This window comes from Myotis brandtii, unplaced genomic scaffold (assembly GCF_000412655.1).
Source record: "Myotis brandtii unplaced genomic scaffold, ASM41265v1 scaffold1675, whole genome shotgun sequence".
Taxonomy (NCBI): Eukaryota; Metazoa; Chordata; class Mammalia; order Chiroptera; family Vespertilionidae; genus Myotis; species Myotis brandtii.
Window position 1 is genome coordinate 134,987 of NW_005356150.1, and position 24,869 is coordinate 159,855.

General features: G+C 38.7%; 1 protein-coding gene across 3 annotated transcripts in view; it reads left to right on the top strand.

Annotated features, from left to right (window-relative positions):
• Positions 1-24,869, top strand: part of HERC3 (HECT and RLD domain containing E3 ubiquitin protein ligase 3) — an 82,984-nt gene that overhangs the window by 39,210 nt on the left and 18,905 nt on the right. For 2 of the 3 annotated variants that reach the window (XM_014536855.1, XM_014536857.1), the window contains exons 10-20: positions 3,254-3,378; positions 4,943-5,002; positions 7,573-7,684; positions 8,091-8,280; positions 10,512-10,675; positions 10,808-10,921; positions 17,764-17,787; positions 17,876-17,965; positions 19,155-19,325; positions 20,953-21,096; positions 22,672-22,838. In XM_014536855.1, coding sequence (XP_014392341.1) covers positions 3,254-3,378; positions 4,943-5,002; positions 7,573-7,684; positions 8,091-8,280; positions 10,512-10,675; positions 10,808-10,921; positions 17,764-17,787; positions 17,876-17,965; positions 19,155-19,325; positions 20,953-21,096; positions 22,672-22,838 — 1,361 coding nt within the window. The remainder of the gene's footprint in view (positions 1-3,253; positions 3,379-4,942; positions 5,003-7,572; positions 7,685-8,090; positions 8,281-10,511; positions 10,676-10,807; positions 10,922-17,763; positions 17,788-17,875; positions 17,966-19,154; positions 19,326-20,952; positions 21,097-22,671; positions 22,839-24,869) is intronic. The other variant, XM_014536856.1, reaches the window with a different exon arrangement.

Genomic DNA, 24,869 nt, shown 5'->3' on the forward strand with positions numbered 1-24,869 from the left:
GTAGTAACAGGCTCCATTTAAAAACATATATATTTATTTCTTTATTGATTTCAGAGAGGAAGGGAGAGGGAGAGATAGAAACATCAATGATGAGAGAGAATCATTGATCGGCTGCCTCCTGCACCCCCCCTACTGGGGATCGAGCCCACAACCCGGGCATGTGCTCTTGGCCGGAATTGAACCTGGGCCCCTTCATTCCGCAGGCTGACCCTGTATCCCAGCCGTGGGCAAACTACGGCCCGCGGGGCGGGTGCGGGCCCGTTTAAAAGAAAAAAAATAAAAAAAAAAAAAAGACCGTACCCTTTTATGTGATGATGTTTACTTTGAATTTATATTAGTTCACACAAACACTCCATCCATGCTTTTGTTCCGGCCCTCCGGTCCAGTTTAAGAACCCATTGTGGCCCTCGAGTCAAAAAGTTTGCCCACCCCTGCTCTATCCACTGAGCAAAACTGGCTATGGCCAGGCTCCATTTTTGTAAAATGCTGACTCATTCATTAATACCAGGCCTGAGGTGGAAGAAGGGAGGGGAGGAGTTATGTTCAGATACTCCTTTGCTACATTTGATTCTAGGTCTTGGCAATTTAGTGAGTGTAAACCATAGCCATTTTTCCTTTCATCTTGTTCCCTAGATAGGACTGAAGAGGGAATGCAGTTGAGATTGTGTGTGTGTGTGTGTGTGCACGTGTGTGTATCCGTCTGAAAGCCTGCTATCCTATATAATAAAAGGCTAATATGCAAATCGACCAAACGGCAGAACAACCGGTCGCTATGACGTGCACTGACCACCAGGGGGCAAATGCTCTATGCAGGAGCTGCCCCCTGGTGGTCAGTGTGCTCCCACAGGGTGAGTGCTGCTCAGCCAGAAGCCAGGTTCATGGCTGGCGAGTGCAGTGGTGGTGGCCTCTCCCACCTCTGCGGAAGTGCTGAGGATGTCCAGGTGGACATCCCCTGAGGGCTCCCAGACTGCAAGAGGGTGCAGGCGGGGCTGAGGGGACCCCCCCCCCCAAGTGCATGAATTCATGCACATCTTAGCATGACTCACTCATAGTAACAGAAAGCACAATTCTCTAGAGCAGCGGTTTTCAACCTGTGGGTCGCATCGCCTAAAACCATCAGAAAACACACATATAATTACATATTGTTTTTGTGATTAATCACTATGCTTTAATTATGTTCAATTTGTAACAATGAAAATACATCCTGCATATCAGATATTTACATTACGATTCATAACTAGCAAAATTACAGTTATGAAGTAGCAACGAAAATAATTTTATGGTTGGGGGTCACCACAACATGAGGAACTGTATTAAAGGGTCAAGGCATTAGGAAGGTTGAGAACCACTGCTCTAGTGTGACATAATCCTCTTTTTTCTTAGAACAGTTATTCTCAACCTTGGTTGCTCATTGAAATCACCTGGGGGGCCTTAAAAAATGCTAATGCCTCTAGGGAATCTGATTGAATTGGTGTAGTGTGACTTGGCCGCCAGGATTTGTAATTGCTCTGGTGATCCAAGAGTAGCCAAAGTTGAGAAACACTGTCCTAGACCAACTTTTTCGTTTTGGCCTATATGTAATTAGAAGACATTGATTAGAAGAAAATTGATGCTTTTTCTTAGATCTTTAGGTAATTCTGAAATTGTACTTTATTTAAGGCATCTGAAGTTTATTGGGTGGACATATAGGGAAGAATGAGAAAATAATTCCATGTCTATATTTTATTTATAAGTTTGTGTTCAGCTTCACCCTTCAATGGGGGAAGTAATTAAAATTTACATAACAACAATAGTTTAAAAACCAGAGTGTGTTTGTATTTGCTCAAATGTCTACTTTGTCTTATGATTTTTATCTATATAATCCAAGATGACTTCTGCTCTTTCAATAGATGTCTGTGGCCATTTTAGTAAAATAATTATCATGAACCGGATCAAAAACTTTGGCAAGCATCTCTGATTCATAACACGACTTCTCTTTTTCCCTTATAATGATATCTTAACTCATAATTATGGGAAAAACCAAGAAAATTTGCTTTGAAAGTTGTGTTTTTATGTGTAGATGCAAACTAGAAAAAAAATGATCATTTTATGAATTGGTGGATGAATGCTCTACTATTACTTTTTGCTTTTTTCATATATATATATTTTATTGCTTTCAGAGAGGAAAGGAGAGGGAAAGAGATCAATGATGAGAGAGAATCATTGATTGGCTGCCTCCTGCACACCCCCTACTGGAGATCACGCCCACAACCCCAGGCATGTGCCCTTGACCCGAATTGAACCCAGGATCCTTCAGTCCCGCAGGCCGACACACTGGGCCAAATCAGCTAGGGCACTTTTTGCTCTTTTCTATTGACAAGTATAGGAGGTATAAAGCACTTTCAACTTTTTCGTAGTTCTACATCAAGAATAGGATTTGGGGAAAATTAGTTGAAAAGGGAAATTTTTAAAATAAAATTGCTTATGTTTTTAAAATCTCACGGAATAAAGGATGTACAGTCCTGGGCAACATTTAGAATTTTTAAGTCCACTATTGACATGTCCTTTTGCCACCTTTATAAATTTATAGCTATAAACTTGGAGCAAGAAACTAAGAGTCATTTTTTATAGATTATTTGCAATATACATTATAACAGCTTTTTATAATATATTTTGTTGGAGTTCAGTGAATATTTATGGCACAGGATTAATACCTTAAAAACCTTGCTATTATGGTGATTCAGCCAAGGGGCAAGAAGTCTGGAAAAGTCATATTGAGTTGGTTTCTCTGGGAAACAAACTCTGAAACTGAGATTTATGTTCAGAAAGTTGTTTTGGGGAATGCGTTGTGGAACAACCTTTACATGGAATGAAGGAGTCAGGTTTGGGCAGAGGGAGAAGTTGATCTGCCAATCAGTATAACTGAGTCCCCAGGCAATCCTTGGGGAGCTCTGAGGTTGGGGTGGCGCTTCAGCCATTCCTGAGTTGAGGCAAAGGGGCTGGGCCTTTACACCACACCTCTAACTGCCACTGGATGGGAAAGGAGTGAAGCAATTTCTGGAGAGCAGCCCAGCTGTCAGCTGTCAGGAGCTTACACTCTCAGCAGCTGGGGGGAGTGAGTTCCCCCTTTCTGAAGGGTGGGGGGCATCTGGGCAGTGCACCCCAGCTCCTGTAGTAAGTGAAACACAAAATGGAGATTATGTCGGGAGAAGCAGAGGGGAAAAGATCCATCCTACATAATTTCTCATTTTTACTGTTGTATTTCATCCTCCAGAATTCTTCTCCTGCTGTTGACTTCAGGATTATGAACCAAGCACATTATACCAGTTTAATAAATGATGAAACCATAGAAGCTTGGAAACAAAAACTCTCAGAACACAACAATGCAAATACAATCAAGTATGTAATTATTTGTTTTTATTTTTTCAAAAGTGTAGTGGAATCTTCTATCAGTGATTTTCCCCACTTTCCTATTGAGGTTGGGAATATAAATGATGTTTTACATTTTAGGGAATCAGTTTTGCACCTATATATTCAGGATTTGGTGTTCTTACCCCAAATAACATACAGGTTGTTCCTTCTTCATTCTTTCAGAGATTGTATTCTTCAGCCTGCCTTGTTCAGATCTTAAAAATCCTGATGAAGGTCTGAGTTGGCCTTTCTGTTAAGAAAAATTATTATTATTGTTTGACTCCAAGAGTTTCTTCATATGCATGTTCCAAAGCATCCTAAGTCTAAGATAGCTATCTTACCTCATCTGAATATTCTAGGATTCACAATGATTAGTTGAGATGGTAATTCAGTGTCAAATAGGGGAAAAAATATAGTAAAAAGTATTGAGGCCTTTTATCAAGTTTATTTTATTCTTAAAAGAGAACTTTTTACTGAACATTTTTATACATTTTTCATTGGTTTTCTTTAGCATTTCTATTTTTCTGCAGAGAATCTTCTTCTTGGGAATGAATGAATCACATTTGCTGTACTAAGCTGTGGTCATTCCCAGAAATGTGTATAATATACCTGGCTTTATGCCATGGATTGTAGGGGCAGATGACCAGGGTCTGAACTTAGGGCACACTGGGGGTCATTGGGAATGCCCTAGAGCAATTCTTGGCTGTCCTCAGAATAGGTGTCTCAACAGAGGAGTTCAGGCTGGAAGGTAGCAGGGGAAACTGGACTAGATTCACTGTTGAAGGGCTGGGTGGAGAGGGGACTGAGGATTGTGGCCTCACTTAGCTGGAACCATGACACTTTGCTAGTTTTCAGTTTTCTCATAAAATGAAAGGATGGAAGAAATGATCTCTAAAGATCTTTCCTGACCCAGATTCTATGACTGAAACAGCCTTCACAACCCTGTATTTGTTTCATTCCCTCCCTTTCCTTAAACTGAATAAGAGGGTCTAGAGCTCCTGACATGCAATTTCACTCTGGATCCTTGGAAACTAGTTATTTTCGCAGAACCTGTATAATCTAAGTAATAGAAATAAACACACATTTCAGTTATCGTTCGTTTTATTCTCAGATAGGCAGCAAAATAGAAGGAAGTGGTTGTTCAGCTATTTGCAAAGATAATTTCTGTATTTGGGAGATAGCTCAACTTCTCTGTTTTGGTTTTATTTTTTGTTCATGTTTGGAGATAAGGTGGAGCGTAGATGGCTGGTGGTAGAATAATGTTCAAGATCATTACCAGATGCAAGAAGTTTTTCTTTTGATAGTTTTATGCTCTGTTTTTATTTTACTATGACTTACGGAAAACTTAAGCTCCTATTCATTTTGAGATGTGACGCAATATTGTTGTTTTTTTAAGCAAATTGTATGCACATTTTCCAGTGCTTCACCTGAAACCCTAGAAAGAGCTACTATTAATGAAACCCGAGAATATATGTCTAATCTATTGCTGATGCTTAAATAACTACCTATTTGTAATTATTAAAGGCTTTCCTCCCTTTTTCTCTCTGAACAGTGATGTTGTTCAGATATTATCTTCTGCAGCCTGTTGGAATGGAAGTTTTCTTGAAAAAAAGTAAGTGACTTAGAGTCTTAAAAAATACCCAAATGTCATAAATACCCACATGTGATACAGATACTTATTCAGCAAAGGCTGTGAAACACTTCTGTTCTCTTTGATGGTGGTTGGCCTTAATTCAGTGGATAAGCTAATGACTTATGCAGAAACTGGAATGACCAGTAGTAATGAAGGAAAGGCAATGCTGACTCATGCCTGGTTGGCAGAGAGGCCGATTACCAAGGAGAGAGGCTGTATCTCAGAAAGAGTTGATGTAATCAAAAGTAAGATTTTTGCCCTGACCTGTTTGGCTCAGTGGTTAGAGTGTCAGCCTGTGGTCTGAAGGGTCACAGGTTCGATTCCAGGTCAGGGGCATATACCTTGGTTGCAGAGCAGGAGGCAACCAATCCATGTGTCTCTCTCACATCAATGATTTCCTCTTTCATCCAGCCCAGCTCACCAGGAAAGTACATTTGGGCTGAACCCTCAGGTAGTAAATAGAGTATGTGGGTTTTGGGTTTTTGTTTTTTTTTGACTTGGCCTTATCCCTTCTGCAGATATACCCCTTAGGAACCTGATGCAGCAGAGGGTTTGTCATGGGTTTTGATTTTTGGTGATCCCAGATCCTTACCATTTCTTCGTACTTTTTGCCAATGAGAATCCCAAGAAGACTTGGACATCATTTCTGTGTATGAATCCCACTCCCCCATCCCACCTAACTGGGTTGCAAGAGCTCACTTCAGAAACTCTTCAGTGAATTAGAGATTGCTAAGTGATTTACTTGTATCATTAGGGCAGCTAGAATGAGCTTATCCAATTCATTTCAGACTCAATCCTTAGCCTTTTCCTCCAGGGAAAAGTATTCTGGATTGTGCTGATTTTGGTCTTTTTTAGAACAGTGATTCTCAACCAGGCTGATTTTGCTTCCCTGGGATACCTGGCAATGTCTGGTGACATTTTTTGTTACAATGGGGGAAGGTATACTACTGGCACCTAGTAGGCAAAGGCCAGGGATGCTGCTAAGTAGCTCACAATCCCACCCATTCAACGAAGAATTTTCCAGCCTCAAAAGTTAATGGTAACAAGGCTGAGGAATCTTGTTCTAGAAGAACAGCTCTTATGAAGGTTAGGAATGGCTCTCAGACAGATCTGTCGGGTTCTCCATCCTTAATAACATAGATTCCATCAGGTTCTGGGGGAAGCTTTTTTTTTTTTTTAACTGACAATAGTGCCATTTCAGGAGTCCTGCTCCTGCAGCTTATACAGAATGCATTGATGGGAACCAATTAAAATGAAGACCAGTTTTACAAAGCATACGTGTAAAATATTTTGTCTTTTTTTTTGGTATTTTGTTTTTTCTTAACAGTGTAGCAAAATTACATCTAAGCATATGGAAAGTTACATATGGGACACCAGAATGAATTTTTTTTTTTTTTTGAACAACAACAAAAGACGCAGCAAAACCCAACCATCTCCTCTTGATTTGACAGTTTAGGTTCCAACACATATAACTGTGGTTTAAAAATAAATGTGAGAAGCTCTGCTTATGTTTTTATAAATTAAACCATTGCTGTCAGAGGGTATTAAGACTATCTGAATGTGTCCATTACTCATAAACAGAAACCCGTTTTGCAAATAGCTAGTTCTTTTGTGATTGATAGATGTGGTATGTTCAAGAGCGGACATTTAAAAGAGACATTCTTTAAGTCTAAAAAAATGAAGACTTTACTCAGAGTACTCTAAAATGCTCTTTATTCAAGGTTGGAAAAAAGATAAGTTGCTAGGAAGTTAAAAACGGTAGCAGTGAAATTTAGTCCCTGGGTGAATGTAATTGTATCTTTCTCTTTTTTAAAAACATGTTTTCATTGATTTTAGAGAGAGAGGAGAGGAAGGGAGGGAGGGAGAGAGAGAGAGAGAGAGAGAGAGAGAGAAACAGAAACATCCATGAGAGAGAAACATCAATAGGTTGCCTCCTGCACGCCCCCTACTAGGGATCGAGCCAGCAACCTGGGCATGTGCCCTAACCAGGAATCCAACTGGTGACCTCTTGGTATATGGGACAGTGCTCAATCCACTGAGCCACACTGGCCAAGCTGTAATTGTATCTCTTGTGTTAACTAGTACATTAGCTTTGTATTTGTTGTAGATCTGATTTTAAGAAAGGCTTTAAACAAGGAAGTTCTACTTGCCACTTGTTGATGAGTGGTCCAGTTTGCAGAGGGTACTTCTTCTACATCTGGGTACAGCACCCACTGCTTGTTCAGTGCACCACAATTACAGAAAAAGGCAAAAACACAAGAGCAAGTCAGGGAAATAACACTGCTCATAAACTGTGAGACGGTCTCAAATTGAAATGATGATCCTTGTACTTAGACAGGAAGGAAAAAAGCCTTGACAATTTTAAGAATATCTTGAAAAAGGGATTCCAGAGAGGTTTATTCTGTCTGACTTTTCCAAAATGTACTATATTGTCTGCCAGGTCAAATTTAAATGTGATCAGTATTGATAAACTATTTTGTTTACCTGTTTATAATTCCTGTCAGAGTGTTTGCTTTGTGTTTCTTACATCCTCTTTTGTTTTTGTTTAGAATTGATGAACATTTTAAGACAAGTCCCAAAATCCCTGGGATTGACCTGAACTCAACTAGGGTATTATTTGAGAAGTTAATGAACTCACAACATTCTGTGATTCTAGAACAGGTATGTTCTTTACGTTGACAAAGTGCATGTTTAAAAGTGCTTTTTTTTCCCATTGCAATACTTCAATTTTCAAGAGAAAGAAAAAGACGAACAGGCAAAGGTCTTGTATAAACCTTAATTCTAAAATATTCAGTTTGGGAATTTGACCTACCTTCCACTTTCTTTTTGGCCTAAACCTTCCTAAGGAAATGCCTCTCCAGAGTGTAAGGTCTGCATGGGCAAGACTCTTTGGTTTTTCTTTTCACTGATATATTCTGAACACCTACATCAGTGCCTGGCTCATAGGAGGTCCTCAGTGATACAATGCGTGAGAGTTGAGAATCTATTAAATAGCATATGAATTAGAGATGGGGTAACTAGATCTCATGTATGCTTGAATTGCTCAATGCTCTTTTCTCTCGTACAGATCTTAAACAGCTTTGAAAGTTGCCTGATTCCTCAGTTGTCAAGTTCACCACCAGATGTTGAAGCTATGCGAATCTATTTAATACTACCTGAGTTCCCCCTGCTCCAGGATTCCAAGTATTATATAACGTTGACTATTCCTCTGGCTATGGCCATTCTGCGGCTGGATACAAACCCTAGCAAAGTATTAGGTGAATTTGCTATATTCAGTACTAGTGGTTTTGTGCTTTTTATTTTATTGGTGTGACCACTGGCTCTCGGTGGATTGAGATCCAAGAAGCTGTTTGTTGCCATTTAACATCCTTAACATTTTAACCTTTTTTTCTTTGCTGTTAATTTCTAACTAGCCGTATTGGCAATTTGAACAAATTGAACCATTATTTTGGTTATTTGAAATAATTCACGCCACACTAATATTGACTTTTAAATATTCACAAAGTTAGATTATCCAGCTTTATTTTTCCTTTTCCTGTTCTTGCTAGTAGTTAGTAGTGCCTCAATTTAATGTCTATCATTGCTTTTACTCCTATACCTAACTTAGGGGGTGGGAGTGAAATGAACAGTTTTGGTGATTCACAGGTCTCCAGAAAAGGAGAGGAAGAAAATGACCTGGTGGAGACTTACCAAATGTTTGTTTTGTTTTTCTTTTTTAGGGCAGTTGAGTCCTCACTGATTTTTGCAGGCTACGGACACTTTGCTGAGATAAGAACCTTCCGTTCCTCAGTGAATTGGAGAGTGTCTCTCATGGGAGTAGCACCTGAGATGTTTTTATTAACCAAGTGCAGAAAGTTTGTCTACTGTTTTTTTTCCTTTTTTCTCCCTGGTAAATTTTTTTAGGTGTTCACTGCAGCTCAGTAACGTCTGCGTTCCATGAGAAGTAGGATGTTACTTGAGTGTGATCTCCCCATGAGGAACCTATGTTCCTCGAGTGGAATATTGGAGTAGATTGCTTCCACCTTTGTAGAAGAAATAAACACAGAAGTCATAGAAGCACTAGTAGTAATATGTTAGCCCTTAGTTATTTTTTTAAGATCAAAAGCCTTTTGGAGCATATTTTCTCAGATGTGCTAATAGACTGTGAGGTAGAGAGATGGCAACTTGAGAACGAGTATAGTACCTGACTTTTAAATTTTGAAGGTTTTTAATTTTAATTTTTTCAGGTAGGATGGCACAAAGCGATCGAAATCATTCAGTTTTACACTGAATTTGTTTTTAACTTATAATTATAGAACTATAAACTTAAAAAAATGCCCTAAAGTAGAGAGAACACTACAGGACATCATCAATTAATTATTATCAACATTTTGCCCTTTTTATCTATTCCCCTACCACAAACTTTTTATTTTTGCTGGAATTTTATTTTAAGTCTCAGATATATTATTTAATCTCTTACATATTTCAGTATGGCTGAATTTATTACTGACAAAAGAGAAGTCATTGATACCGTTTTCTTGTCAGGTTATTTGGTGAGAAGCAGAAATAGTAGTTTTTCAACTAATTATGCCTCTTGAAAGGAAGGAATGGTTGTCATATTGATGCTGTTCTGGGATGTGTGGTCATTGGCATCCCTGATCCAGGATTTAGGTGTGGTGGATGAGAAGGGGGCTGAAAGGACTAAGATAGATGACTGCTCCTGCCCAAAATATGTACCTTAGCATCTTGTCCACAGTGTATCCTTGGGAGTGAAATTTTATTTTATTATTTATTTATGTATTTAAAAAATATATTTTATTGATTTTTTTACAGAGAGGAAGGGAGAGAGATAGAGAGTTAGAAACATCGATCAGCTGCCTCCTGCACATCTCCCACTGGGGAGGTGCCTGAAACCCTGGTACATGCCCTTGACCGGAATCGAACCTGGGACCCTTCAGTCCGAAGGCCGACGCTCTATCCACTGAGCCAAACCGATTTCGGCGGGAGTGAAATTTTAGATTAGCCTTCTAAATGAGTTTTTGAGCAGAAAAAATCAGATCAAGATTTACAAAAAAGGCTCCAGGGATTCTTGTATAGCTGCTGCTCTCTCTAGAAATACTTTAGTAAATTCCTTTAAAAAAAACCACCACGTTTTTATTGATTTTAGAGAGAGAGGAAAGGAGAGGAAGAGAGAAACATCGATGAGGGAGAAACATTGATCAGCAGCCTCCTGCATGCCCCCTACTGGAAATTGAGCCAGAAACCCAGTCATGTGCCCTGACTGGGATTCAAATTGGTGACCTCTTGGTGTATGGGATGACGCTCAACCAACTGAGCCACACCAGTGAGGGCTATTGGATTCTTTTAAAGTCAATTTTAGGAAACTATTTTAGAATGACGTTCGCTTTCTAGCTGGAGTGGTTTTTAGCTAGTAGGCAGAAAACATAAATACTTCAGACATAAATACCAAGATTATATGTTGAAATATGGTTTTTCTTTCTTTCTAAAGATAACTGGTGGTCTCAGGTATGCCCGAAATATTTCATGAAGCTGGTAAACCTCTATAAAGATGCAGTTGTTTATCTTCTTCAAGGAAGAAAGACATTCTTAATTCCTGTACTGTTTAACAATTATATTACAGCAGCTCTCAAGCTCTTGGAGAAATTATATAAGGTAAATATTGAGTGTGACGAGTGGGGAGAAGGCTGAATACGTGGGAGGGTTGAATGTCCTACTGAGATGTTTTGTGGGAAGTCATTGTCCAGTTGTCTTGGTTTTAGTTGTCCTTATTTTGTTCTGTATCAGGTAAATCTTAAAGTGAAGCATGTGGAATATGATACATTTTACATTCCTGAGATTTCCAATCTTGTGGACATTCAGGAAGACTACCTCATGTGGTTCTTGCATCAGGCAGGCACGGTAAGAATTCATGTAAAGCTTATCTTACAGCTTTAGTCTTTTCTCAGAGTACAAATAAGGATGATGAAAGGACACCTGAGCCCTATAAATTTGTCCTTGACTTTGGTGTTCATATCATACCTGTGTTTTATCCACTGGCTTTTGCATTCTTAAAGTTTGAAGTGCTTTGAGTAATTACAAATGATCACAAGGAGTTATGATTGAGTAGTCACACAGAAATGGTGTAAATTTTAATTAGTTGTCAACATGAAAAAAAAATCAAGGTATCTAAAGTAGTCAGACTCATAAAAACAGAAAGTAGAATTGTGGGGAAGGGAAGTGGGTAGTTGTATAATGGGTATAGGGTTTCCGTTTTGCAAGTTGAAAGCATTCTGGAGATCATTGCCCAATAATGCAAATGGAGTTAATATTACTGAACTGTATATTTTAAATGATATAGTAAACTTTGTTATATGTATTTTATCACACTTGAAAAATGTCAAGAAATATTAAATGAATTTTTAGCTTTTCTTGGAACTCAGAAGATCTGGCAACATGACCTTCTTCCCAGATGGCACTAATTGGTTGGAGTTCAATAGTGGTTCTTTAGACGAGGTTTCTGTGTGCCACAATCCCCACTGCAGCTTGATTTTGACATTGAGTAAAGGACATTTGGTAATTATCAGCTTCTAATAGCTATCCTACTTCAGTCATCTTATTCAGCTGCTTGAACCCTATAGTTCACTCTGATTTAGGATTATGTGAATGAAAAGGTCACATATCCCTGACGCAGTTCTCACCATATGTTAGACATGCCACCCAAAGAACTTCGTGCAGATTCCTGCCTGCCACCCTTGACTTGGCAAGAACTGCTGAGTTTGAATGTACTGTCTTGAGGTATAGGAAAGGCTTTTTAGATCCCCCATCTGTGGAGTATGTAAATTTGAGTTATGTCAGAAAACAGAATGATGATTTGGTTATAATATTTAGTGAAGCCATGCACAGCAGATACATTTGAGGTGAGTTCTTGCCAGTTTAACAGATTTATCACATGTAGGCAATATTTTCCCAGTAGGGTTTTTGGAGGTCAATAATTGCCTACAAAAGCAAGGTATTGCAGTAGGTTTATTTGACTAAGCAAGATTATTTCAAATAATAGGTGATGAATGTTAGACATAATATGTGTTTTTAATAAGATTTTATAATTACCTTAAAAATACTTTTCAATAAAAGTGGAGTAGAGTATTCTAAATAGGTTTATGAGGGAAATTTGACATGGAGGCTAACAATGAGCTCTGCTTTCACCCATTAATTTAGAAATCGTAAAAAGATTAACTTTTTTATTTCATTGATCTGTATCAAGTTATTACTCATTGAATAATGAAATGTTAAGAGCTGAAATAAGCCTTATGAATTATTTAGGCCAATTGCTTTGTTTTTAGGTGAGGAAATGGAGACTCCCGAGAAGTTAAACAATTTTCCCACCAATTTAATTAGCCATAAAAGCCAATTCTTCTGACTTCTAATCTATACACTTTCTCTGAGTTAATGTTGAATAGGATAATTCTAATGAACCCCAATTCTTTTTGCCACTGAAAAAGAAGTTACAGCTGTTAAATTCTAGATGATCATGACTGTAATCTCTGAATGGAAGTTAAATGAGCAACTTTACAACTTTTTTATAGTTTTTTCTCTTAACATTTAATAAGCAAATATAGTTTTGAATACCAAATGCTCATCTCCTCTTCAGTAATTAAGGTAGTTATTATAGAAAGGTAGAAAATAAGGTGAAATTACTATGTGAACTTTTGTAATTTTTGTGGAATTTTAAAAAGCTATATAAAGTGCAATAGTATTAGAAATTGAAGTTTAAATTTCTTGATATCTTGGGTTTTAACCTGAGTTGCTAAAGCTATTTTATACATAAAATGATATTTTTTTAAACCACTGTTTTGGTATGTAAATGACACATGATATTATATTAGTTCAGGTGTACAACATAATGATTCATTGTTTGTATACACTATGAAATGATGACCATAAAAAATCTAGTTACCGTCTGTCACCATACATAGTTACAGATGTTTTTTTCTTGTGGTGAGAACTTTTAAGATTTACTCTTTTAACAACTTTATAATGTGCAGTACAGTATTATTATGTAAGTCACCATGCCGTACACTAGCTCCTCAGAACTTATACCCTTTGACCTATATCTTCCCATCTTCCCAATCCCCTGGAAACCACCACTGTTTCTGTGAGATTGGCTTTTTTTTTTTTTTTTAATTCCTCATACAAGTGATACCATATAGTATTTGTCTTTCTCTGGCTTATTTCACTTTGCATAATGCCCTTCAGGTTCACCCATGTTGTTGCAAATGGCAAGATTTCCTTGTTTGTTTGTTTTTCTTATGGTGGAATAATATTCCATTGTATATATACACAATAAATATTTGTGTGTGTGTGTTAAATTTTTTAGCTTGGTAGTAGCTGAGGCAGTAGAGCATGTAGTTCAGAGGACATGCTTGGGTCGAAAAGAGATGGGTTCTAGTCTCCACTCTGGCCTATTACCTATGTGACCCCAGGCAAGTTACTTAATTTCTATTGGCCTAGCATCCTCATTTGTGATGAGAATTATAACAGTATTGTGAGACTTAAATGGAGGAGAGCATGCATGGAAAAGCCTTAGTTGGCAGAGTGCTTTACTTGGCATATAATAAGTTCTCAACTATTTTTCAGTAAGCTGTTCTTGGCACCTGAAGTATGTAGGGTGCTTGCTAGTCACTGGGGATGGAGACATGTGGAGGACATGGTGGCTGCCTCTATGGGGTGTTCAGTCCAGAGGCAACAGTGAAAAAGGAATTACAAAGGGATATAACACACATTTAAATGGCTATGGAGCACAAATGGACATTCTGAAGTGTCTGATTTTTGCTCATTTTAAAGAAGAGGTGGTAGTGGCTTGTTTATTTCCATTAATAAACTGCCATCATCCACTTGAAAATTAACACAGAATGAGTGACTTTGTGGCTCCCATAGAGGCAGCACAAGTGAGAAAGTTAGTGAAGTAAATGCTTCAAAAATAAAACTAGAGTCAACTTGTTACCATATGTGTTACAAGGAGGCAGTGTTTTGTCTCTGAGTACCAGTATTGTGCATGGTCAGACAAGGCATATGTTTTTGCCTCAGCATCAGTGATGGCAGGGAGCCAGATTTTGCCCATGGTGGGTATAGGAATCTGTGGTGCAGGCAGGCCTCACAGCAGAGGCTCCTGTGTTTCCTTCTTGGCACAGCAGGTGTTTATGCAATGACTCCTGTCCCCAGTCACAGTCACATTTAGGAAATGTTGGCTTGGAATTAAAAAATAAAAAAGATATTCCCAGTTCTTCAGTTCTGTACCATGTACTTGTTCATTGCTCTTATTTCATATACTTGAAAAAGGTCACAGTGCAACCCCATTTCAAACATTTGAAATGTGATTCGCTGGTACTTTGCTAGTTTTAGGTTTGTGAGATCATTTTGGGGGAACAGACAGCCTAGGGCAGGCAGCCCTCAGAGGGGATCACATGTCTGTTCATATGTCTCCTTCTCAATTAGGGAAAGTAATCTTGAAGTTAAATCATAACATGGCTGTTTCAGTATTTACTTCATATCATATGGAAATACCAGTATTAATACCATATCTAAAATATTCAGCATTCACATACGAAATTAAGTGAAATTATTATATTTCATATACTAAAACTTACAGACTTACACAAAGTTTGTAGATGTATAATAGACCTTCATATAGATCTGGTGCTTATTTAGACCAAATAGCCTTGCCTTCTGCACCTTCCTTAGAGCTGGCACTGTGGTCCTCTCCGGGGGGAGGGTCTTCTGGACCACCAGCTCTGTGGCCTTGGCTCTGGTTCCTAACTGAGGTAGTTTTGGATTTCTTTTCAGCAAACCCACTCAACTGAGAGCATGGTGACCCTGCCCGAAATTTAACCTCCTCTCCTTCTCCAGAACATAGATCAGCCTCCTTCCAAATCTGGGCCCTGTCAGGGGGTGGGGAGGGGTCAGGCAGGAAGTGAAGGGAGGGAATAAGAGCTTGTGGGGCTTGCAGGGAGCGGGTGGTACAGAGAGTCGGAGAACTGGAGAGGGACTGGAGAGAGACAAGAAATACACAGCTGTTGATTGATGTCTGAAATGATACTGAGTGGGGGCAAAAGTAGGTTTACAGTTTGTATGGACAATAATACAATAATAAATAATATAATAATTATGAACTGTGTTTCATGTACTCATAACTGTAAACCTATAGTTGTCCCACCTGTATATTGCACTAGTTTTTTGAAATACTAGGTATACTAGGGTGCTTTAATGCCAACAACTGTTTCCACAGTCACTACTGTTGCTTCTCCCATAGTCACTTTTACATTTGAAGTGTTCAAAACTTCATCTTGTTTTATAGACCAACACACATTAAAGGTCATCCTTTTTTCTTGAATAAGCAAGTCATGTTTCTGTTACCGATCGGGGTTACCAGTTGGGACCTCTGTTCTTTTTGTCTATGCAGAAAAGATTTTAAGGTCAATGAAAGGAAAGCAAAATGGGGTTTATTAAAGATAACATTCCAAACCTGGAGCAGGCCAGGCCCCGAACTCCTGGGTTTAAAAGAGGGATTTTCTCCCTGACTGGTTTGGCTCAGTGGATAGACCGTCGGCCTGCGAACTGAAAGGTTCCAGGTTGGATTCCAGTCAAGGGCATGTACCTTGGTTGCGGGCACATTCCCAGTAGGACGTGTGCAGGAGGCAGCTGATCGATGTTTCTAACTCTCTATCCATCTCTCTTTCTCTCTGTAAAAAATCAATAACATATATTTAAAAAAATAAAAAATAATAGAGGAATTTTCTGAGTAGAGACTTTCATTTGCATTCAGGAATGGTTGACAGAAACTATATTTCTTCTGGGCCTGCCCTTACACATAATGCATACAGAAAAACTCGGGGGCGTGGAGTCAAAACTGAAATGCTGATTTTATTATAATTAGTCTAGGACCCCAGTAAGGTTACATTGAGGTCATGTCGGTTTCCTCTGAGCTTGCGCCAAGAACTGGCTGGCTCTGAACCTTCCTGCTGGCTGTCTGCTGGGCCGCCCATAGACAGGCAGTATGGTTGGACTCCAGGGCAGACCCCACCCCAGCTGCTCAGGTCTAACTTCCTAACACTTAGAATAAAATAATCTTTCTGAGATAAAGATTCTAAAATTCTGAATATTTGCACCAATTTAAAATCTACTTCCCCGGATACTTATACTTTTCGTAGGTACTTAGAGTAATTTTTAGAGTGCAGTTTTATGGTGTGTGTGTGTTTTATTTTAGTGATTTCAATTCCTAAATTCAAAGTAATTAGATATGTAGGCATGAGAGTGAGTCAGTTGGCCTGGATTATGTATGCATGCTTTCATACCTGTCTCACTGGTATGAATTGTCTCTTCGATTAGTGTTCCTCAGTTTAGGGAAGTGTTCCAGGATTCACTAAGGGACCTGTTTCTATAGGATAAACAGGATGGATTTTAATTAAAATTGCTTTTAAATGATTTAATTGGACTATACACAAACACAAAAGGAGGTAGGTATACACTTCTTATTCATATAGCATTTAAATAAAACCGAATCAGATTTACAAATTAAATACAAACAAACTCTAAAATGAATAAAACGTGGGTGGTCTTCCTGAAACCATCCCTCAACTCAGTCGTTGGTGCTTGAGTTCTGAGACGTGTCCTATTCATCCTGGGATGACTCATCTCTCTTTCTTCCTTTTAGCTGCTATTAAACCTTTATTCACACAGAGAGCCAGGGCAGCTCTGGCACTTTCCTGGGTGCAAATGAATAACTTACCAAGAAAGACTGCTTTTCTTCTGTTCTTATTATTCTTGGACAATTAAGAATAACATGGCACCAATGTAATCATTAAAATAAATGTAAATTATATGGTGACACACCAATATAAGGAGGTCATTAAGAATGTGTTTTCGTTGATTTTGTTTAGGATATTATTTATAAAAACTACAAAATTTAAAAAATTCATATAGCATTCTCAGATCTCTGAGGAATAAATCCATAGTTTTCTGTTTGAGAAATACTACAGGTCAGCATGATCTATATTGTTGATACTTTTGTTTGTTTCTGTTAAATTTATGAATAATGTTTGTCATATAACCTAACAGAAGCTTCCAGAAGAGATGCCTTCCCCCCATTAATGAACTAGCATATCTTTTAGATATGTTTGTGTGTGTTTTTCTAATTTACTGTTATTCCCCTGCTCAAAAGCTTATTAAAATTTTATTTACCTATTGATGGAGTGTCTTCTGTAGGCCAAGCATTGGTTCAAGTGCCGAGTCAGGGATAGCTTTAAATATTTGGTTACTCTTCAGTGTAACAGCTTGTGTGTGTGTGTGTGTGTGTGTGTGTGTGTGTAAGTGTAAGGAAGAGATGTAACATGCTGACAAATAAATGAAATTTGCATTAACTTTACACAATAAAAGTAACATCTGATATCAATGTTTTATAATTAGATTTATTTTATGAAAGAAAATTCTATTAATGCTGTGAATTATGGAGTTAGTGAAATGACCTAAAACAGCCCTTTAAAAATTTTTAAAGATTGTTTTTAGTTTTTTTCTCAGTTTGTGTCCATCAGAACATTTGGTCTGTTCCATTAAAATCCAGTCAGCTATTCAAATGGGGTTAGTTCCATGGCCAAATAAATAGTCAGATAGTTTATATGTTTTGTTATTTGTATTTCACATTTGTAGGGGGTGTAAAAAGTTTAGGTTTTGCATTTCAAGTAAGAGGCTTTTTCTTTTTCTTTACACAGAAGACTAGACCATCTATAATACAGGTAAATGATTCTTTTTAAATTTACTTGTATATTTTTCCAGCAGTATTCTCTGTGGTTACTACAGTTTTCTCAATAATGTTTTATTTAGGATGCTGTAACACTTTGTTCCTACCCTTTCATCTTTGATGCCCAAGCTAAGACCAAAATGTTACAGACAGATGCTGAACTACAGATGCAGGTATCATATTTTAAAAATTATTTCCTCTTATTATGTGTTTCTTTTAACCTACACATTCAGTTCTAATTTTTACTAATAGGAGAAAGTATATTTGGATGCATTCTATTCTAACTTTTAGAACTATTATAATTTTTTTTTAGCAATTTTATGTTGAATACAACACATAAGTGAGTACACATTTACATAGATCAGGGGTTTGCAAGTGTTTTCATAAAGGACCATATAGTAAATTAAAATTTTGATCTTTATGGGCCATATTGTCTATCTCAACTATTGAGCTCTGTCATAGAACAAAAAGTAATAGTATGTGAATGAATGAGCATGGTGGTATTCCAGTAGAACTTAATGTACAATGAAATTTGAAATATGTGTAATTTTCACATGTGGTGAAGTATTCTTTAGATTTTTTTTCAAAATTTAAAAATGTAGAAACCACTATGAGCTCAAGAGCTGTACAAAAACAGGCAGCAGGCTGGATTTGGTCCAGTCGTCCACTGACCCTTGATAGAGATAGAGAGATAATTAAACGGAGCTTGGTAACTCTTTATTGAACTAAAACTTAAGTTATAGAGATTAATTTCAAGTACACATATTTATTATAAAATATAATTGGTTTTGACGTGCCTACCAAGTTATTATCTGCAAATTAGAAATTCAAATCTACCAGTTTCTACTGTCGGTAGATACCTAACTTCACTCATCTCTCTCTTCATCTCTCAGTCTTTCTGTCTGTTTCTCTCTAGCCTTATTTATCCTTCCTTCCTTCCTTCCACAGTTGAAAGGTTTTCCAGAGAAAATGGACATTTTTCAAAGAATAAAAAACATTTAAAAGTGGTTATTAGGTTTCTTGTCCTGCCATTCTGAATGTCATAGTTTTTACCCACTCTCCATCATGTTTCTTTTATTACAATATAATTTCAGTCTTAATTAGGCCTAAATCATTTTCCTGGGACTGGTTATGGATCAAATTGTTTCAGTTAACCTTTTTGGGTTCATATTAGAAAGATATGTGTGTTTTATAAACATAGTAACTTAGAAAATTTAACTGGAAAAGTTTAGAAGAAAATAAAAAAGACCAAATGAAGTTGCAGTCAGCATGCTTCCCACCTACCCCAGATTGAAAGGCACAGCTGGCTGCTGTCCCCACTCACAGGTGCACTCTAATTGTGTTCTTGATGTGCCATTCCAGGTGGCAGTCAATGGAGCCAACCTGCAGAATGTCTTCATGCTTCTCACCTTGGAGCCTCTGCTGGCCAGAAGCCCCTTCCTGGTTCTTCACGTTCGCAGAAACAACCTCGTTGGAGATGCCCTGAGAGAGCTGAGCATTCATTCTGATATTGATCTAAAAAAGCCTCTCAAAGTGAGCCCTTCAGTATATTCTTCCAAATATCTTCCTAGTTTTTCTTTAAACAGGGTTGAAGTAGCAAAGATCTTACTATTAAAATTGTGGAGTATAGCCATTCATTATTTATTTCATTTATTTTACAAGAATTTAATCATCTCCTTCTGTCAAATCACCAAATAGCACATATCAACATAACATCAGATAAAAATGCCAGTGGATTACTTGAGAGGTTATAGGGTTTTCTTTGCTGACTTCAAGGTATCTGCTCCAGCTCAACCAAAAACAAGCAAACAACAGCAAAACTAAAGCTTCAACTAGGTATAAAACTATCAAGCCAGCATCTAGGAAGTCTGTGGATGTCAAAGATTTAAGAGAAAGAAGGTAAAAAGGAGAATATAGAAATGTGGTGAAATCATCTGGAAAGCTGTTGGCCTATTGTTATAGGCACTGTTAGTACCCTAATTTTACTGAATTAAGAAATTGTCTTTCCTCATAGACTGTGCATGTTTGTGTTAGTACTTACTGTATTCCCAGGGCTTAGCATAGTGCTTGGTACATAGTAGGTGTTAATAAGTATTTAGAGAATTACTTGAACTTTTAAGTAATTTATCTTTCCCTTCAGAAGACTTCCCTATCTCTGTTAACAATCCTCTTGTGAACTCCAGTTTCTGAAACACAATAAGTAAGAAACTCATGGTCTTCATGATATTGTCACCCTTTCCAAAATGTCCAATGAGTATTTTCTGTCCCATCCATTTGCCTGGGAGTTCTTAGAACTTCTGGGTTAGATTTTTGATCTAACAGGAGCTTCTTTTTGCGCACTGTTTTCCATCAGTAGTTCAGATAAGACACTTCTTGCTCAGTAGCATGTCTCAGTTGTCTTCTGCTGCCATCTGTCCCCACCTTTACTCTTGTCCTGTTGTGGGCAGCCTTGAAGACAACCACAGGATAGCTTTTTCAAATGCTGTTTTAGTTCTTTGCCTGAGCCCTTACCTATAAAATGGTGATGATAATAGTAATACCAACGCATAAGGCTGTTCTGAGGATTAGGTCATAGAGTTTAAGTGCTGCCATATAGTAACTCTCAATAACTCTCGCTCATTGGTTTGCTGTAGTTGTTACTATGATGACCATTATGGGTCCAGCATGCCCCGTGTGGGCCTGTTCATGGGTCTTTTTGTAGCCCCTCACAGAACCCAGCTCTGTACTACTTAGAATGCCCTTCTCCTTTCCATATTCATCAGTTTCTTCTTTTACTCAGGTTAATCATTGCTTTTCTCTATGTGCCAGAACATTTACCTCTCAATGTATTTTACTCTTTGAAAATAAAGTATATTCTCTAATGGATCCTTTTATGTTTGCTTTACTTCCCTAAATAGATGGTAAACTTTCTGTGGACCTATGGTGAACTTCTAACCTTCTTTGTATTCCTTGAAGTACCTAGTAAAAATTCTTTCTGTGTGTCTGCAAGTGCCTTGTGAATAATCAGCGGATACACCTTGCAGTTTTCATTGCATCATTGTATTCTGTGTTATATCTTCCTTCCTTTGTCCTGACTTTGGAAAGAATTTGCTAAAAAAAAAAAAAAGGTAGAATACCAAAGGTTCTTTGAAGTATTAATTCTGCTTTCATTGTTTTAAAGGTAATCTTTGATGGTGAAGAAGCAGTGGATGCTGGTGGTGTCACAAAGGAGTTCTTTCTTTTACTGTTAAAAGAACTTTTGAATCCCATCTATGGAATGTTTACCTACTATCAAGATTCAAATCTCTTGTGGTTTTCAGATACAGTAAGTTAGTGATATTATAGTTAAACAGATGGATATAATTAAATTTTTATTTTAGTTGTGAGGCCAATTCCAAGGCTTCTGATTTTGAAACGGGAAGCATAACAAAGAAAATAATTTAAAATGTCTAAATAATGTATCTAGTCGTTACTTTTTTTACCCATTGGCCCTATTTCCATTTCTAGTTTTTATAGAGAGAGGGAGATGGATAAAGAGATAGCATCATTGATGAGAGAGGAACATCATCAGTCGGTTGCCTTCTGCACATCCCCCCACTGGGGATTGAGCCTGTAACCTGGGCATGTGCCCTGACCAGGAATCAAACTGGCTTGGTGCTCAACTGCTGAGCCACACTGGCTGGGCCAAATGTGTCTTATTTTAATAACAGTGAAAGTATGTGTATGAATACTAATACAAGTAGATACACACACACACACACACACACTTTAAATTGAAATTCAGTAGGAGAGCTAAGTTTTAAGGAGCATTTTATTTTCAACCAGGCCATAATTTAGTTCTTTTTCTACCAGTTTTCTTCCTGGATCTGTACTGTGCTAAAAGGTAGCCATTAGCCACATGTGACCATTGAAATTGAAATTTTATTTAATTAAAATTAAATAGTACCAGAGATTGATTTTCTCAGTTGTACCAGCCACATTTCCAGTGGCTACCAATATTGGACAGCACAGAATAAACAATTTCCATCATTGCAAAAAGTACTATTGGACAGCATTGCTCTAAATCAGTACAGTGATGTGCTGCATAATGACATTTCTGTCAGTGATGGATCGCATATGTGACAGTGGCCCCATAAGAATATAATGAAGCTAAAAAGTTCCTATTGTCTATGAAATCATAGCCATTGTAATGTAGTACAACACATTACTTGTGTTTGGGGTGATGCTGATGTGAGTACACCTGTGCTGCAAGGCCTATAAAAGTATAGCACATACAATTATGTTCAGTGCATATTACTTGATAATGATAATAAAAGACCATGTTACTGGTTTACGTAGTTCCTGCACTGTACATTTTATCATTATTTTTGAATGTACTCTTTCTACTTATAAATAAATTTTCAGTGAAACAGTATGCTGTGTTACTCAGACAGCCGATTCATACATCTTATGTACTGTGTTTCTTGATTGCACCCTACTTTCTCTTGTGATTGATTTAATCTCAGGTTGTTTTGTATAGTAACCGGCTGTACAGGCTTGTAGCCTAGATGTGTACTAGGCTCTACCTTCTAGGTCTGTGTAAGTGCACACTATGGTGTCTGCACAAGGGTAAAATCACCTGAGGCATTTCTCAGAATGAATCTCCATCATTAAGTGGCGAATGACTGTATAAGCTGTTCTCTCTATCTCTAGATGAGCTGCAAATACTTAACTTTGCCTACATTGTATCTGTTGGGGATAATCAAATTTTTGTCAGGGGAGTTTTCTCTGCTCTAAAAGGTAACTAAATATTAAGAAAGCCTTTATTCTTTTATACTGAAAATATTTTATAAATGGCAGATTGTTTTGAGGGCTGGAAACACTGAATTTCTTTTTAACACATTTGCATATATTCTGAAAGTGTTTTGTAGAGCACAACTGGTTTCACTTGATTGGCATAACCTGTGGACTAGCAATCTACAATTCCACCGTAGTCGATCTCCACTTCCCGTTGGCACTCTATAAGAAGTTACTGAATGTAAATCCTGGCTTGGAGGACTTGAAGGAGCTTTCACCCACTGAAGGAAGGTACAGAGCTAAAAGACAGACAGATTGGTGTAGGAAACTGCTCTGGCAGTGTGGATTAAAGTTTGAAAATACCACAGGTGGCACAGGTGTGAGTGTATGGAACTATATGGTTGTGTGTGCTTTGTCTTAAGGTTTAGCTATACAGCTACTTGCTTAGAGTCTATCACTCTATGAGCAGAGGAAAGAAAAGAAAATAAAGTCAGAACTGCCCAGGAATATAAAATAATCCCCCCCTCTCCCCCCTTATTCTGAAAAAGAAATAAGGACTTTGTCATGGTCCAGAAATGTATGGGGAGAAAAGTATTGAAAAGAAGGGAGCCTATACTAAAAAAACACACACAAAAAAACCCGCTGCAGTTCTTCCCCCCACATGTTTCTCTTTCCTGTGTGTCTCCTTTACTCTCACACTACTGGTCACCGCATGTGTGGGTTTTTCCTCCACACCACCAAGCAGTTCTCCATGACAACAGCTGGGTGTCCTACAGTCTACCTGGAGTTAGTGTCAGATCCCACAGGTTAAGGGCTCAGTCCCACAATACTGGTTGCACCCCACTTCAGATGCCATTTGCAAGGAGGAGGTCCCCAGGTTATCCACAACTTCTGTCTGATTTAGCTACAAACCCTCCTCAGGTTTGCCTCATTTGCTACAGCAGCTCACAGAACTCAGGGAAACACATTTACCAGTTTATTAAAGGATATGGGAAAGTGTACAGATGAATAGCCAGATGAAGAGATGTATAGGATGAGGTCTGGGAGGGTCTTCAGTACAGGAGCTTTTGTCCCTGTGGAGTTGGGGTATATCACCCTCCTGGTGTGTGGGTTGTGTTCACCAACCCAGAAGCTTTCTGAACCTCCTCCTACTGGGATTTTATGGAGGCTTCCTCACACAGGCGTGATCAGTTATTACCTCTACTTCTAGCCCCTCTTCCCTCTCTGGCAAATCGGGGTGGAGCTGAAAATTCCAAGCTTCTAATCATGGCTTAGTCTTTCTGGTGACCAGTCCCCATCCAAGAGCCCACCAAGAGCCACCGTGGAACAAAAGATGTGTCTAGTGCTCTTACCACTTAGGAATTTATAAGGTTTTTAGGAGCTCTGTATCAGGAACCAGGGGAAGAGATATATCTGTATGTTACTACTAGAGGCCTGATGCACGAAATTCATGCATGGGTGGGGTCCCTAGGCCTGGCCGGCGATCAGAGCCGATCAGGTTCGCCACCTCCCCCCTTCCTCCTCCCCTCACCACCTGCTGCCACCCACCCCTAGTTCTCCGTCCCAGCCTGGGGCCCGGCCCGGATCAGGCAATTGGGACCTGCAGGCGGGGGGGGGGAAGGGACCCGGGAGTTTGGCTGCTGGCCCCGAGGAGGGAGCTGGCCCTTGGCCCCCCAGGAAAGGAGTCGCGTCCACTGCCACCCACCCCCAGTTCACCGTCCCAGCCCAGATCTGCCGGCTGCGGGGAGGGACCGGGAGGTTGACTGGCAGGCCCCACCAGCAATTGGGGCCTGCGGGCTGGGGGCAGCTCCTGCATTGAGCATCTACCCTCTGGTGGTCAGTGCGTGTCATAGTGACCAGTCGTTCCTGTCATAACAGCATTCTGGTCATTACAGCATTCCGGTCACTGGCTTTTTATATGTATGGATTATCTCTTAGAGCCTTTAAAAACGCTTAATTGAGATACAGTTCATATACCATATAATTCACCCACTTAGAAGTATACAATCCAGTGACACTTAGTATATTCAGTTGTGTAGCTGTCACCACAATTTTAGAATATTTTCATCACTTGTAAAAGAAACTTCTTAGTCATCATCATCTCCAGTCTCCTCCTTCAAGGCAGTGCTAATCTTTCTATTTCTATAGGTTTGCCTATTCTGAATGTTTCATATAAATGGATTTATATAATATACTAGAGGCCCGGTGCACAAAAATTTGTGCACTCGGGGGGCGGGGGAGGTGGGGGTCCCCCAGCCCGGCCTGTGCCCTCTCACAGTCTGGGACTCCTCGGGAGATAACGACCTGCTGGCTTAGGCCTGC